We start from the raw sequence: 16,297 nt of genomic DNA on the forward strand, positions 1-16,297 counted from the left end.
GGAAAAGGGAGGCCAGTTTGGGGTTTATGGGCATCTATCATTAACTAAAGATGTCACGGTGGGGTGGGGAGGTGCTACTGGAGTGGAAGCAGAACTGGCCAGCCCTGAGAATGGTGCCCTTGTAGGTCTTCAAGTTGAGATTTAGGAGAAGAGTATTTGTACAGTGTACAAATGAGACGAGACCCTGGATAGCAATTTTTTCCCCTTAGGGCAAAGGGGGAAACAGTCTTAAGCTTTAGGTAAATAATTAGAAAATGAGAAAAATAAAGCAGACTCCAACAGTTCTTCCTAACTAGACTTACCCAACAATTCTCTGCAATCTGCTACTTCCTAATCCTCTCCCTAAAATAACTGGTAAAGAGTAAATGGTTCACAGGCTTGCTGTATGAGACAAGGCAGAGGCAAAAAACAAAGACTTACGAAGCCTTTTCCCCCAGAAAAAGTCCTTATGTTGTACTGTCCTTCCCCAGTTAGGAGTTTAATGTAGCATTCTACTTATTTCCATCCTGTCTTTTAGGGTAATTCCAAAAGGGGGTCATCAGGTAAGCTCTAAAGCCATCTTTGCTCCAGCACCCCATATAACTGGAGCCAAGAAAGGAAAGCAATATTACACATACTACTTCCTCCAACAGCTCCTTAATATCAAATGAGGCTTTTTAGCTCTTTAATATCAAATGAGGTTTTTTCCTTCAGCTATAAAAAGACCTGACACAAGCTGCACCAACCCCTAAGAGATCAGGGCTTGTCAGAGTCAGTGTCCACGAAAACACTGACTGAAGGCTTACTCTGAGCCAGATATGGTTCTTGCAACTTTATTTGTATTTTATATTAACTCATCCAATCCTTATAACAACCTTAAGAGATTATATATATATATATATAATATGAAGTATATATATATATATACATATATATATACACACACTTAAGAAATAGCTATATATAATATAAAGTGCTTAGAACAGTGCCTGGACACAGCAAGCAGATAGAAGTATTAGTCTTACTACTTCATTGATCTGACTCATAGGCTTCCCTCTCCTGGGTTTTGTCTCCTACTGACTTGGGAGCTAGATTGCCTGGATTTGAATCTCATCTCTGCTTTGACACATTATGCAAGTGCTCTGTGCCTCAGTTTACTCATCTGTAAAATGGAGTTAATGACAATACCTATTTCATGGAGATTTTATGAGGATTAAATAAATCATTCTATATAAAGCAATAAGAATAGAGCCTGACATACAGAAAGCCCTCAAAAGGTGTTAGCTACTATTATTAGGAGTGATGCTGTGTTTCTGCCTTTGCCCGCAGTCATTTCACTTGCAATAAAGACCGAATTTAAATGCATCTGGTACGGTTAGTTTAAGGAGGATAGGAAGTCTCTGGGACTAAATAGGAGGAGGAGAACAGTTCCCCTGGGAAGTGGGAGGAATAACCCTGGAACTTGTTAATTAAGATCTTGTTAATGAATCTGCTTGTTAATGGTCTATTAAATAATCACACAATGAAGTTTACCGCAAAGTAAAGCCTTTTTCAAATGCTTGCTCTTTCCAATCCTCCTGGCCCAGTTCTGACGTTTAAAGATCCCGCCTAAGGGGCAAGCCCTTCCAAATCCTTCTGAAGTTGACACAGTCCTCTTCATCTTGTCATACCTGTACAGCATGGCTATTCTTGCAGCCTAGGAAAGGTCTCTAGGGCAGAACGCCCTCTCATCTTGATTCTGCCCATCATCCCTTCGACCAAGGGATTTTGTCTCTGAGCAAACATTTCCCTCCACAAAAATAGGAATAGAGTCATTGGTCATGGAAACTGAAAAATAAAGGCACTCTGAATTTGGCTGAGAAGAAAAGCAGAAGATGAACTCCTTTTATGGGGATCCGGCAGAATAAAGTTTCAGCTGAGATGTCACAGATATGTATAGAAAGTGGCCTGCCAACCATATGCACAAAAAAATCTACAAAACTTCTGCCCCAGGTCACCTAGGAAAATAACACCTCAGCCAGTGTCAGGGAATGTGGACTGTCTTCTGGAGCCCAACTTCAAGGATGAAATGGCAGGTAGGAGGGCTCCCTCTAGGTTGAACTCTTAGGTATTTCATAAACTATTTTAGCCCCCTAAGACCATTGTGCTCTTTTAAACAGATGTTCTTGGAAAGGGATGTATTATGTTGTGTGTATGTGTGTGAAAGATCTCTGGCACACACACATATAAATGGCATTTATATTGTGACTCTTAGAATGCACAACTCGTCTGTGTTACCTTTTCTGATTTAATAACTAGGGAAGTAGAGCAAGGATTATTTGCCACCTCCCTTTTTTATGTGAGGAGCTAAAGCTCAGAGAAACGAAGTGACTTTCCCAAAGTTACACAGCCAATAAATGACAAGCCCAGAGCTTTTGTCTCGGCACTTTCCTTATCACTGGATTGTTCCCAACAGCTTTATTTCTAGCTGTCACTTTCTGCCAGGAGTTCCCCAGCCCTGTAGTGGATCCTGTGCTGTCCTTGAGTGGACAGAGTCAGCCAGCAACTCTCAGCATAACTTGGCAGAAGAAACAGTGATCCTGGGCTCATTTATTCTCACAACAAGTATTTATTGAGCCAGGTGCTACATGAGAAGACATTCTGGAGAACAGGACAGACATGGGCCCACGGGAGAGGGACAATGAAGCAAATAATTACAAAACAATGTGATGAGCGTTTAACAGGGGGAATGTATGTTGGGAAAGGAACACCACCCCCAATTCCATAAACAAGGAAGATGAAGGCATCTGCCAGTGTACAGGTGTCGAAAGCCACCTGAACCGCAGACCATGCCCCTATTTACAGTTCATTTAACCTATCCTCTGGCAGCTGCTTCCAGAAGTAAAGCTTGACGCAGAAAGCCAGTTTGCATGGGTTGATGCCCAGTTCTGCCGCTGAGAGATTCCCCCCAAGCCTTTAACTTGTACTTCTTTACAAATGAGTCATTTTATCACAAGAAGAAAGCTTAAGGCTTGGAAAAGAGGAGGGAGGAGGCTGGCAAAACAAAAACTAAACAAAACAAAAAAGCCTCTCTAGCCCCTTCTCGGCAGTGTAACAGCAGTGAGAAGACAAGCTGGCTGTGGCCCAACAAGCACCAAAGCGCACACTGGCCTTCCTCACATCTGGCTAAGCACCACAAACTCCTCCTCTGGGCCACCTCATAATTACAAAACTGCACCAAGAAAGGGGAGGGCAGAGCATGTACAGTCTGCTGCTCAGCAATAAGGAAGGAAGGGGGAACAACCCAATGAGGAACAAAGGCAAGGTGGGGAACTAGAGGTAGTTGGACAGTTCCTTCCCAGGACTAGAGAAGGGATAAGAAAGGCGTAGGCTGTGAGCAAGCAGATCCTAAACTTTCTTCACTCTTAACATTCCCGGACTCCCCTGTGGAATCCCATTGTCTTCTCTAGTTCTAATTCCCCTTCCCCTAAGGCCACATTCCCCTGGGAAACTTTCCCTCTGCTGCCCTCATCCTCAATCAGTGATTCATAAACTGTAATGAGCATAAGAACCACGTGGATCTGGATCCTTGCTAAACATACAGATTTCCAGGCCACCTTCTCTGTGATTCTGACTAGGAGATCTGGTGTGGGCCCTGGGACTCCACATTATAAATATTCTCCATCCCACATCCATCCCCACCCTCTCCCTCTGCTACCACCATCACAAGTGATCATAAAGCAAGTGGTCCTCAGATCACATTTTGAGAGCCCTTCCTTGGGCATTACTTCCTCTCCTGAAGTCCTGGAGCCCTTACTGTTATTTTATATCAATATTTCTTTTCCACATACACATCCTAACTACTCACCTTAAGCAGAAGGCCTGAGGAGAAAGGAAGTATTATCTCCTATGTCTCTGATACCCTACAAATAGCACTGAGCACAACGTCTGCACACAGTAGTTCAGGAAATGTTTGTGGATGTACAGAGATGATGCTGATAAGAGGCCAAGAGGGGAGGAAAACCACAACAGGGATGGCAGAGTACAGAGGCGCCGGCTAGAAGGACTGTTTTTAGTATGCCTGCATGTGCCAGGCTGGAACAACGGTCTGCTTCGTCTTCTCTCTCTTCTCCAATAGTTCTGGTTGTACACACCTAACTTTCCTCATGAAAGTCAAGCTTGATCCAAGCACCTCCCATAGGAAACTTTGCCAAGAAACCCTGCCAAGAATTTCGGGGGCTATGTGGTTTAGCTTAATGGCCAAGCAAGCACTCTAGGTTCTGAGATCCATCAGGTCTCTATACAGGGTAAATTATAGAACTCAGTAGGACGTTAGTAAAGAGATCAGAACCTTTAATTTGCCTCAGTAAACATCTGCTGGGCAAAGGCTTGCTTTCACTTACATCCTGTGTGTCTTCTCTGGGCCAGGCATAGTTCTGGGTCCTCCTGGGTCTTCTGATCGTGAAGAAGTCATATGTCATCAGAAAATATTTTATGGTGACTTATCTGTAAAGGGTTACTTTAAAAGCAAGACCCTGTTTGATGCTGGGCCTCAGAACTGTATAAGCATCAACTGGACATTCTCGAGAATGCCTGGCTATAAGAAGGAGTGCTAACAGATCTGAGATCATGTCTCGGGCCCTGACAGGGAGAAATTCCATTCCCACTTAATCTTGAGCAGTCTTGGCAGCTCTGGAGTTCTTTCTTCCACTTGCAGATGCTATACTTTGTCCAAAAAAGTAAACTGCCATGCCTAGACCCTCTGAATAAATAACTACTTCTTGATTTTGAGATATCGTCTTAAAGGTCACTTGCTCCAGAAAGCTATCCCTGCCTCTCATACAAGATTAGGTATTCCTGCTTCAAATCCCATGGCATTTTATACTTTCCCCATTATAGCACTTTTCACTATGTCCTGCAATTGCTTACTAAATTTTAAGCTCCAACTAGGCAGGGACTTGTCATTGACCTTGCTCATCACTGTATCCCTAGCACCTAGCACAGTGCCTGGCACAATGTAGGCGCTCAGTAAATACTGGTAGGATGATTTCACGAATTAATGAGTGTATTATACTCTCTACCAATGATGGCAATTGAATTATGTCTCACGTTCCCTACCATAGTTTTATCCACAATGCTACAGGGCAAACACTTAAGATGAAGCAGCACTACTCCTTCTTCAGGACCTGTATCTTACAAAGGCAGAACTGAGTCATAGAGGATCATCCCAATACACATTCTGGGAGGCACTTACCATCATCAAAGATGAATACAACATCCAAAAGTCAAGAGAATGTCACCAAAAACCTGAGAGTTATACTGGCCATAAACCACAATGCCAGCTTTGTCACACTTGATGATAAGGTCACTTAAAAGTCTCTCAACTCCCCATGGGCTCAGTGTTGTTTTTTTTTGTTTTGTTTTTCATTTCTGATATGAAGAGGGTACTTGGCACTTCAGCAGCTGGTACTCTCTTTAAGCAAAAAGAAAATGGCAATAAAAGCTATCCACAACATGATGGGAAGTAGGAAGATGGAGGCAAGATTTTCAGCAAAGCATCTCTGTGGTTAGGAAAGGGTTAAGCCCACTCGTCTGGGTTCTCTTACCCGTAAATCAGCCTTGACTGCTGCTCGGTCTGAATGAAGCCCCACCAGGTTGGCCTGTCAGGAAGGAAGCCCATGCGTCCAGACTTTTGTTGTTCTAAGGATTTTTTTTTTTTTTTTTTTAATTTTACTGCTCAGGAAGGAAGCTGAAGCCTAGGCCCTAACTGCAGTCCTGCTGATTCCTTACTCTAGCATGGGCTACTGCCTTACCTCTCTCTCTACTTCTTAGACTCCTCTCTTTCTTTTTCTAGAATTATTTCTTAATTATGATTTTGGCATTTGGGCCTATGTCCCAGCTTCTCCCTCTTTCTTTAAGAATTGAAAATTAAGAATGATTAGAATTTCCCCTCCTGCCTCCCAAACACCTCTGCCTCTGTACGTGGAAAGGACTGAGGATGGGGAGGGAGGAGACATGAGTCCTCCACTATCTTGCTTTCAACTGTGCCTTGAACCTCTTCCCTAGATGGACTTAAGGGGGAAATAATGGGGATTGAGGTCTCAGAGGATTGGCCACACCAACGACTATTTCTGCTACATACACATAGGCATGGAAACAAGACTTTTCAAATGAGCTACTGTATTTAAATAACAGACCCACATCCAAGGTTCACAGTTAGAAGTTAGTCTTTCCCCCTCCCATCCTCCTACTCCCCACCTTCCCCACTGACATGCAGAGTCAGTCTCTGGTATTCTCAAGCTCCATGGGGCTTTCCTTCTACAAAGAGAAAAACACTGAGTTTATTTGTACGCTCAGGGTAATGGACAGCCCTCTTTTACTCCTAGGAGAAAGCACACAGACACTATGTAAGAGGCCGATCCCCGCCCAACACTGCCCTCCCCTTTTCCTTGCTAATCCCTCCCCAGTAGCCCCCCCCCATCTCAGTCCTGCTGCTGTATTTCTCTCCTGACCTACAAGGCCCCTTGAAACCCTGTCCTAAGCCTCCCCCAAGCAGAGACAATCCATCATGCTGTGGGACTGTGACACACACAGATGGGGGAAGGTTCACAGATTTGTCTCACATAGGCAAGAGGGTAACTTGAAATCTAAGGAACATACTAGAAACTCTGGGACTTGGAATTCTAAGGCTAGTCAAATACCATTATAGCAATCTCATTATATATATCCCAAATCTTTAACACATAAAAATTCTAATGGCCCATTTATGTCAAACAATTATCTGATATAACAAAATTCCAGAATAAGAGAATATCATGAGATTTGGATTCTCCAGCCTGGGCCACTGCTTTGATATCTGATCCCAATCACGTCCCTTCCTGACTCAGAGACTCAGTTTCTCTAACTGTAATATTACCTTGTTTCTGAATAAAACTAAGGGAGAAAGAGGTCAGAGGGACACCAGGGCTAATCCTGGTGATTGGACAATAATGAAGGAAGGCGAAGCAGCTGGCTATCACAGAAAGGCTTTTGGGCCTTTCTCCCTCCCTCTTTCCATATTGCCATAAGGCATGAGAGTGTCTGTAAAGAACCTATTGCAAGGCTTGTTGTTAATGACTCTGTACTTGGTGATATCAGTGCTTCTAACCATGAATATATACCATCAGATTGTGCTCGAAAATAATATTCATTATGTATTAAGCAATTAGTATATGTGAGGACCTCTTCTCAGCTCTATCTGTATATTTGTCTCATTCAGTCCTTCACAACAACCCCTTAAGCTGTGTGATTCCTACTTTTCAGGTGAGAATACTGAGACCAAAGAGGATAACTGACTTTCCCAGAGTCATAGAGCAAGTAAGGGAAAGGGTGGGGTTTGAACTTGTAGCTACTATGCCTCCACACTTTTAATCTGAAGAACCTTTGAGCTGGGCCTGATAGGGGCAAATACAACTTTCATTTCTTTAACAGGTGGTTATTATGCCAGGCCACTCTGACTTGGTTTAAACCAAACTCCCAAAAGCAAGGTCAGATGATGGCAACATAGAATTAGCTGGCATCTAAACGGGAATCAAATGCCTGAAAATAAAGCAAAGGTCTTTCCAGGGCTAGTGGCCCTTGCTTCCTCCCTATAGCTTCCTGACTGACTCTGCTGCAATAAGATGGATGCAGATCCATAAGTCTCAGCCTGCAAATGAATTTCAGTGGAAAAAGACAATTCTCATCTTGTGAGTCACACTCTGGCTTACTGGGCTTGATTTCTCATGAGACTGTACCAAAAGGTTTCTTCTTCACAGGAGCAGATCTATCTGTTCTGGACTCTCCTAAAGCTTCATATTCTGCTGAACAGAATGCAGTGGACACAGCAGTGTGTCTCCCCACCAAAACACAACTTTCATTTCCTCTAGGTCATCTTCAATCAGAACACGCGCCACAGAGAAAATCGGCAGTCAAATGTCTGAATTGCCAAATGGTTATGTGTCTACAAAACCCCAAAATTTCTTGCCTGTTTCCAGCTTTGATCAGGGCCTATGAGGTACCTTCTTTCTAAAATACACACCAAAAGGAGATCAGTATTTGTGGATTCCATGATAGGGGATGCAATGGCTGTGGGGAAAACTTGAGGGAAGGGAATAGGATCCAATCTCACGTTTCTGGAGGGTTAGGAGAGAAAAAGCTAATTTTATTTATTTATTTATTTTGTCATCAAAGATTTTTTAGCACTCAAAAGAACTAACAAAATAAATTTCAGAGGAAGGTAATTTTACACATTTCTTGAAAAACTCCCTCCCTCCCTTTGTCATTATCAAACCTCAAGGCACAAATAAATTCCTTCTTTCTACATTCAAATCTCTTTGTCTTTGGAGTAGCACTGTTTTAGAGATTATGTCCAGTGGCAAACTGATGAAAACTTAAAGTAAAACCTAGATTATAACTACCACCATCAATTTACTCAATACTCAAACATTCACCCTTAGATGTGACTGGCATCACTACAAAACAAAAATTTTAAACACTAAAACTAAAACACAATGAAGATAATCCAAAAGCCCAATTCATTGGGTGAGGCTGGAGGGGAATGAATTACTTCTATTAGCATCTCCCAGGTTTACTGATTCATACCACAGTTTGTCATTTCTCCAGGCCTAAGCCTATAGTCCCAATCAGGGACCTTTTTCTTGACAAGGCAAAAGAGAGCGATTAAGTAGGTTAAAGTTCTTTTGCAGAAAATTTTCCTTTTTGCCCCTGAGAAAGAGATATTTACAAAGTCCCACTCTGTAACATACACTTTTAGGTTACAAAGATAAAAATATACTCCTTTCAACCACAAATGCCACAGTTTAAATGTTTTATTTTTTAAATTTTTAGGCATTTTAGTTGTTACATAGCAATAAATTATTCTTGAGTCTGCAGTTCATCTCTCTTTCAGAGGGCCAAAATGGCGCTGGAAAATGCTGTGAACTATTGGAAGAGAATATTCAGGTCTAATAATTGTTATTTTGATGTTAAAATTGTGTGAATTTTAAAATAAAATGTATCAATTCCTCACATCCCAAATATACAGACAGTATGTTTCAACATGTGCTCTGATATTTATTAGCTAAATGGGTGTGGTTAATAAGAGGTAAAAATAAAAAAAAACATTATAAAAATATAACTCTGTTCAATGTATTTTCACTCCAAATCCAAAGTATTTACAAAGAATACAATTTCAACGTGTGCTGATATCTAGCAACCGGTTGGATGTAGCTAATAAGTGTTATAAACAAGAAAAATCAACATAAAAATATAATTCTATTTTCAGTTTCCTCTTCCCTGCCTAATGAGGAAAGGGGGTGGGGAGGGAGAGCAACTTTTGTTATTTGGATACAATGTGTGTGTTTTTTGTTTTCAAACAAAAAAGGACCACCAAATAATCAACCTGGGGCCGCTGACCGGAAGACAGCCCCGGAAAACTTCCCGTGGGAAGAGTTCCAGAAATTACTCGGACTTTAACAAGCTCTGCTGTACTGGCTTGGAGCCACAGACCTTCAGCGGCGACCTCGCCTCGCCCGAGTACCAGCAACCTGCCGATTCACGAACCCCTGGACTTAGGTAACAGACCTCGGAACATTTTACAGATTTGAAAAGTAAAGATGGGTAAAACATTACGAACCCTAAAGCACAAACCTCAAAGTCCTCGGGTCCCGAGGAAAAAGCTAAATTCAGATGCGCGTGTGTACACACATCTGTCCTCCTTGATCAACGCGCCCTTGCCCCCCAACTCCCTCCTCCCACTCCTGTCTCCCCCACCCCTCGCCCTCCAAATAACCCCCCCCAATGGCCACCCCCTCACACGCACACGCCAGAGCAGTGTTTCCCTCGCCCCTTCACCCCCCAACACACTCACCTGCACCTCCCGCCCCGCCCCCCACCACCCCGACTTCCAGGTGGGCATGCCCCCCCCCCCCCGTCACTAATCCCCCCCGGGGATTCCCCCCCAAACCCTACCCCACAATCCCTCTTCTTCTCCGACGACGTAGAGGAAACACACCAAGGGCTTGCTTCTTAGTGCGACTTGGGGGCGCGAGGGCGTGGGGACGTGGAGGGCCGTGAGGGGTGGGGGGGAGGCGGGGGAGGCTGGACCTCCAGTCCCCGGCCACTGGCGGGGGTGACCGCGCGCAGAGGCGCGGGGCTCGCGCGGCCCTCGGGGCAGCGCCTGGAGTTCTTCCGCAGCCTCCAAGTCCGGCGGAGCGAGGGCGAAGTCACCAACATTTCTGAAACCACTTGAAGGCTGTCTCAGTGAGAAAACGTCCCCACGCTGTTGTCTTCCCCCCACCCCCATGCCGGTCCTCGCGCATCTCAGCGCCCCCTCCCCCAAACGATCAATTACCAGCCACCCTTCTGCCTGGAGCGGCGAGAGGCTGGCTGGCGGCCGCGAGGAAACAGCAGCCCGGATCACTTCTGCATGACAATTGATGGGAGGGAGGGCGCGAGGCGAGGAGGGAGGACGGCTGCAGTGTCCGTTTTCTCACCATGGTGATTAGGCATTCCGGCCGTGCGAGGAGGCTGCCGCCGAACAGAACGGCGCGGCGTGGAGCGAGCAGAGGGAAGAGAGCGAGAGCAAGACCAGCCGCCGGGCGGGCGGGCGAGCCGCGCGCCGAGCCAAGCCAAGCCGGGCCAGATGGCTCTGCAGCCATCAGGGACTGCTCCCGTCCAGCCCGGCCCCACTTTAGCTCTGCAAACATTTCTTTATCCCAACAAGACAATTAAACCCAGCAGTATGAAAAGGAGTCTCCATGTCTGTGTTGGGAGTGAATAACCAGAAACAACCACACACATCACAGGACTTCTTGCCCCTGAGAGAGGGGATGGAGAAAAAGGGCTCCAGAAGAACTCTGGAGTCTGCTGGGTGAGAAGTGGGCTAGATTTGGGCAGGCAATACAGAGGGGCCTATGGAACACATCTTGTCTGGGGATGTGCTGACCCTTTCACAGTTGGTCATTTGCTCCAGCTAGACTGCAGAAGTTAAGCCTCCAGGTGTGGGAACTGCCCTCAAACTATTCTCCCAGCAGGAGCAATTCTGTTGTGAAACCCATACCTTAAGTCCCTACCCAATCCAGTCCCAGAGCCCCTGGGAAGTATTTCACCATCACCTCCCCCAGGAGGCCAGCGGCCTTCTTCCTCTCAGTCTGCCCTGGGCCCATTTGGGCCCCACTGCTTTGATTCTTAAGACATAGGGTCTTTGGTGATACATGCCTTTTAAAAGACATCCCAAACTACAAAATTCCATCTCCTAGCCGGGACTTCAGGGACCTGGGAATGACTTCATATACATTATAGATGCAAGCCCAGCAGAGCATCCAAGAGCTGCAAGAAGCCATTGCATTTTCTGCCTACCTGTGAGTCTGCTTGATCACAAGGGAAGGGCCAAGGAAAGTTTCTTATGGTCAGTGCCTAGTGTCCATTCCCAAGGTGCACAAGAAGGCAGGCCAGTCATCAGTCTCTCCAGGCACTCTGGTCCCTCTTAGCCCTCGGTGAGCACGCATACTAGCCAGCTCCAATGTGGGATGAGTGGATAGACAGGCAGGCAGGCCGACCAAAGGCTGTGTCACCCAGGCAGGATTCCAGGGATGGGGTGGGCCCTAGAGAACCATCAGGAAGTGCACATGATAGGAGCCAGAGCGCTGAGGGAGTAATAAATGTATAGATTCTAGTACAAGGCAGCAGACAATACTTATCTTCCCTTTTGTTGTAAAGTTTCATTAACGAGGAAATGTTTATTTTAAAGGCCCTGGGAAACATATCTGTAGACACTTCGTATGTGAGACACACGTGGACTATTCGTAATTGGTCCATAAATTTTAGCATCATTTCCCTGGACAAGAAGCCTTAGAGAATGGTTCAGGGAGTGACAATAAACAGAAGTTACCTCAGTCCCCTTCCTGGGAAATTATGCATCCTCCTTGAATGGCTTCTCACAAAACATTTCTCCCATTTTCCCAGGCAAAGCTGCCAGTTCTGTAAAGGTTTTTTTTTTTCCATAGAGCCCCACACCTACCTCAGGAATCACCTGTGATGCCAGGTGGATGAACAGGCAAGCAAATCGGAATCATCTACTAGGAAAGACAATACTTTGCCCAAATAGCTATATTTCTTTCTACAAAAAAAAGCATATTTAATCACAGTAGATATACATAAGCCAGACTATCGGTACCCCAGCTTTAAGGAAAGAACCTGGGTGCATTTTTCCATGTCTGCAGGCCCCTCTTTCAAATGCTCTCACGTGTGGACATATCTGCATATGAACATAGTGTGTGAGCAGGGGGTGGCTGCAACAGTAAAAACTGTGTCAGTGTTTCCATTATAAAACCGATTTTTCAATGACCTAAAACAATCATTAAACTTCTACTCTTAGTAAGGAACACACACACATGCGCCCATACCCATACCTGCCCAGCCACCCCTGTGCAAAAACATACTCAGCTCTATACTAAATCCTTCTTTAGGAGCTTTATTGTTGTATTTAATTGGAACATTTTACATTTTATGACAAAATTTTTATTTATATGATGAGAACTGAAAAGAGAGAAGTCAACCATATCAGAAATTAACTGTAAATTTAAAGAGCAAAAAACTAAAATACACATGGCAAATTTTGTCAGTCTGAGCAAAAGCCACTGGATCCTATTACTTTGCTCTTTTGAACACTTTCTAGCCTCTCTCCTCTCGTCTCCCCATCCCCCCTCGCTGCCCCATCTGCCCCTCAAGCTCTCCCTTTGGAAGCAGTCTTGTATACTGTCACTCGATTATCTGAGAAATATTACTTATTTCAAAACGGTTCTGTAGGGAGGAACTGAAAGGCATCTAGTGGGAATAATCAGGCCTTCTAACAGCCCTTAAATATGTATTTACATAAAACAGACCATAAATATCCCGACACACGTCGGCATATGACAGGAGACAAGAAAGCTGCCGCAGACTTTGTCACAGTGCCTCTTCAACCCTTCCCTACAGGAAAAAAAAATGTTCCTCCTGCCCTCTTGAAACTCCAAATCAAAAGCACAGTGCTAGCCAGTACAACCCTGTAAAGGCAGCTACACTACCTAAGGAAAGAAAAGGAGAAAGGAGCACAAATACAGAGGTACAACAGGGTAACAGTGTCCTCTTCACTTTGCACCTTTGTTTTTCGTTAATATTAGTCACAAATGAAATTCTAAATAATAAGTTGGGTGTACAAACATTATATCATACACTTACAGACTCCTACAGGCTTAATGTTTGTGTAAGAGAAAAAAGAGAACACAAAGTACTCTATAAAGGAAGAAGATTTTAAACAAATAAAGGGGAGAAGGGCTCCAATTTATATAACAATACAGTTTGAAATAAAGAAGTTTCCCCACCCTTCTGATCAGGATCTCATTAATTTCAAGGTCAGAATTCCATTTCACTTTGGGAGACAGACTCATTTAATTTTTCTCCACCCAGGCGTATTCCTGTGTGAGGGATCCATCTCCATGGGGGATGGCACCACCACACAATGCAAACCAGGCAAACAGAAGAGTTATGGCTTTGACACTCGGAGGGGAATGGATAGCCACATCTATGAGTTCTGACTTGACTAACAAGCTTCCTCCCACTCTAGGGGTCTGAAACAGGTTTGGGTTAAAAAAGATAGAAAAATGGATATAAGCTGAATTTGCTAGATGAAAAGAAAGGAATCTTGATGTCCAGATGTTACTTTATGGCATATTAGTTTTGAGCAGATTTCATTTTCCATTTGTATTTGGAGAAAAAAAAGAGGCAGAAAAAGTCACATCCTAAACCCAGGGCAGTTTTAGCCAGAGGTCAGATTATAGCTAGCCTTGATCACTTGCATAATACTCAAAAAATGAAAAAACAAAATAAAATAAAATGAATCAACACAAGGCCAATACATGTTTGGCTGGTAAGTACAAAAAACTGGATCATAACACACGAGTCAACTGTACATTAAGTGAAGAGGTGAAAGAGGAGTGAAAGCAAAAGTAAGAGACCAACACCAGCAGTTGTGCTGTCAGACAGCAGCCTTCTCCCTTAAGTAGGGAGGTCTTGGGCTTACTGACGCTGACATAAAAGACACACTCGCAACATATTTCAAAACCAAAGAGCGATGGATTTACAAGGCAGGTTGATTTTATGATGACTTTTATTGAAAAGGTACGCTGGGTTTAGGCAGATGCCTTTTAGCGCAGGAAAGTTAACACAGTGCCTAATTCAAGGAGACAGCCTGAGGAAGCAGTGCCGACAGGGGAGAGAGCTACAATGTCTCTATTACTCTCCTCGGCATCATAAAGAGAAGAGAAAAAAATGGCATTCATGTTGGTGGTTATAGAGAACACACACACACAAATAGAGAAGAGGGGAAAGCAAATCTCAAATGTAGTTTTCTTAAGAAAATAAAATGAAGAAAATCTTAGAACAAAGGGTTGGGTGGAAAAATACCCTCAGTTCATAAATTCTCACCAGGTTTGAAGAAAACTGCTCTGTCTACCCACAGCCCCAAAGCTTCAAAAATACAGTTATTTTCTGATTATATTAGAGGAGAAGATTGTAGGGTTCAGCACTCCTAAAGTTCCATATAAAGCCTTAGTTACAACTATTAGTGAGTATAGCCAGCACCCAACAAGGCACTTGGAGAGCATGAGAAAAGCTGTTCCATAAGAAGAAATTAATAATAGCTGTGAACATCAAATATGGAGCAGTCACACATATCAACCATGTCTAGTTCTAAAAGTGAGCCCCAGGATAAGCATCCTGCAAACCTGTTAAATCCCAAGAGAAGTCGGCTTTCTAGCCTTGCCATCGCAAGGAAAACACAGCTGTTTGAAATGCTTTATGGTGATTGACGACACCTTTGTCCTTCTCTGAAAAATAGCTTCATGTAGACAAGGGCTGAGAGTTGTGAAAATAAAATCACGTGGAATCTGCTGGATATGATAGAATGGAAAAGCTAAACAATAAAACCGATCAGAGAAACTTAATGAGGATAGTAAAGAGAAGAGGGATGGACAAGTTTCTTTGGTCCCCCCCAAAATTCTCTTAGGAACTTACACTTTCTTATGAAATGGCATTCACTTAAGTACATACATGGCACCCGTCTTCTCTCCAGAGTTCCCAGAGAAGAAGCTAACCATACCCATGGAGAAAAAAGGCAATGCTGAGACCAACTTGCCTTCTACAAGAACTATCAATGCTCACTGACTACAGACAAGTAAATGTTAGCACTTCACTGCTACTGAAAGGAAAGTAGTTGGCCCTTCCCATTATGAAAAGCATGAAAAATGCCACCGACCTGTTGAACACCACTGCAAGGCAGGGCTACTGGGGATATGGGAAGGCTTGCACCAAAGTACTTACATCTGTCATTCCGATCCTCTGGGCTAGATGAGGCTTCCCGATCAGAAATGAGGCCAGAGACAGCAAAAATCTTCTTCCCAGTGTCGTCAACCTTAAGTGAACCAGGGGAGCTAGATGGCAGCTGTGTCCCAAAGTCATATTCCTTGCCATCTGCATCAGAAAAGCGCAAGTGGGGAGACTCTGTGTCGTGGCAGTTCTTAAGTCGCTTGGCCGGTGTAAAGGCTGACTGATAGCTCTCCCGGTCCTCAGTGGAAGCAAAGGGACGGAAAGCCCCCACACCACTATGATTCAGCATACTAATTGGGGTGCAATCTAGATTTGGGGGAGCAAACTGAGGGTGGAGGTGTAGTAAAGAAGGGGGGAAATCACGATTGGCAAAAGTGCCTGGCACCCCACCTTGCCGATGGTACATAGAGGCAAAGGTGTAAGAACCATTGGTAAATGGGATATGTACGTCCTTGTCTACTGAGACAGGTACACCAAAGGGTCGTGGTTGCTGACACGGGATGGAAGCATCACGGCTGGCCTCGGCTGTGGATGCCAGGACCATCAGTGCTGGGGATGCCAGAGGGTTGGGAAGGTAGGATGAGTTCTCCATCTTGAAGGCTGCCCGGTGTAAGTCCATCGGAGTCTCTTTCTATGGCCGGTGTCACACAAGAAACAATCTTCCCTGGGAGGGAGGCCAAGTAGAACCTTGGATCAGGGCAGGGAATATTACTGGGGAATCATCCCCTTCTGAGACCTGAGGAAACAGCAAAGAGAAAAAAGAGGGGGGAGGAAAATGAGGGGGAGGGAAAAAAAAAGGGAATCCCCAAGTGATCGAAACACCATCGTTCTGGCTTACAGATGCTTGGGCAAGAGACACCACAGGCTTTAGGAGCCAGTGGGCAGCAGCATCAGACCATTTTCATTCAGGAAAATCAATAGACAACTTACTGTGATGTACGCGTAGCTGACTTTG

General features: G+C 44.3%; 1 protein-coding gene across 2 annotated transcripts in view; it reads right to left on the bottom strand.

The window, feature by feature from the left end:
- The window catches only part of RNF220 (ring finger protein 220), a 245,583-nt gene extending 229,547 nt beyond the window's left edge, over positions 1-16,036 (bottom strand). The window contains exon 1 of one of the 2 annotated variants that reach the window (XM_077149906.1): positions 15,337-16,036. In XM_077149906.1, coding sequence (XP_077006021.1) covers positions 15,337-15,961 — 625 coding nt within the window. In that variant the 5' untranslated portion in view covers positions 15,962-16,036. The remainder of the gene's footprint in view (positions 1-15,336) is intronic. The other variant, XM_077149905.1, reaches the window with a different exon arrangement.
- Positions 16,037-16,297: the final 261 nt, after the last annotated feature.

This window comes from Tamandua tetradactyla, chromosome 2 (genome assembly GCF_023851605.1).
Source record: "Tamandua tetradactyla isolate mTamTet1 chromosome 2, mTamTet1.pri, whole genome shotgun sequence".
NCBI lineage: Eukaryota > Metazoa > Chordata > Mammalia > Pilosa > Myrmecophagidae > Tamandua > Tamandua tetradactyla.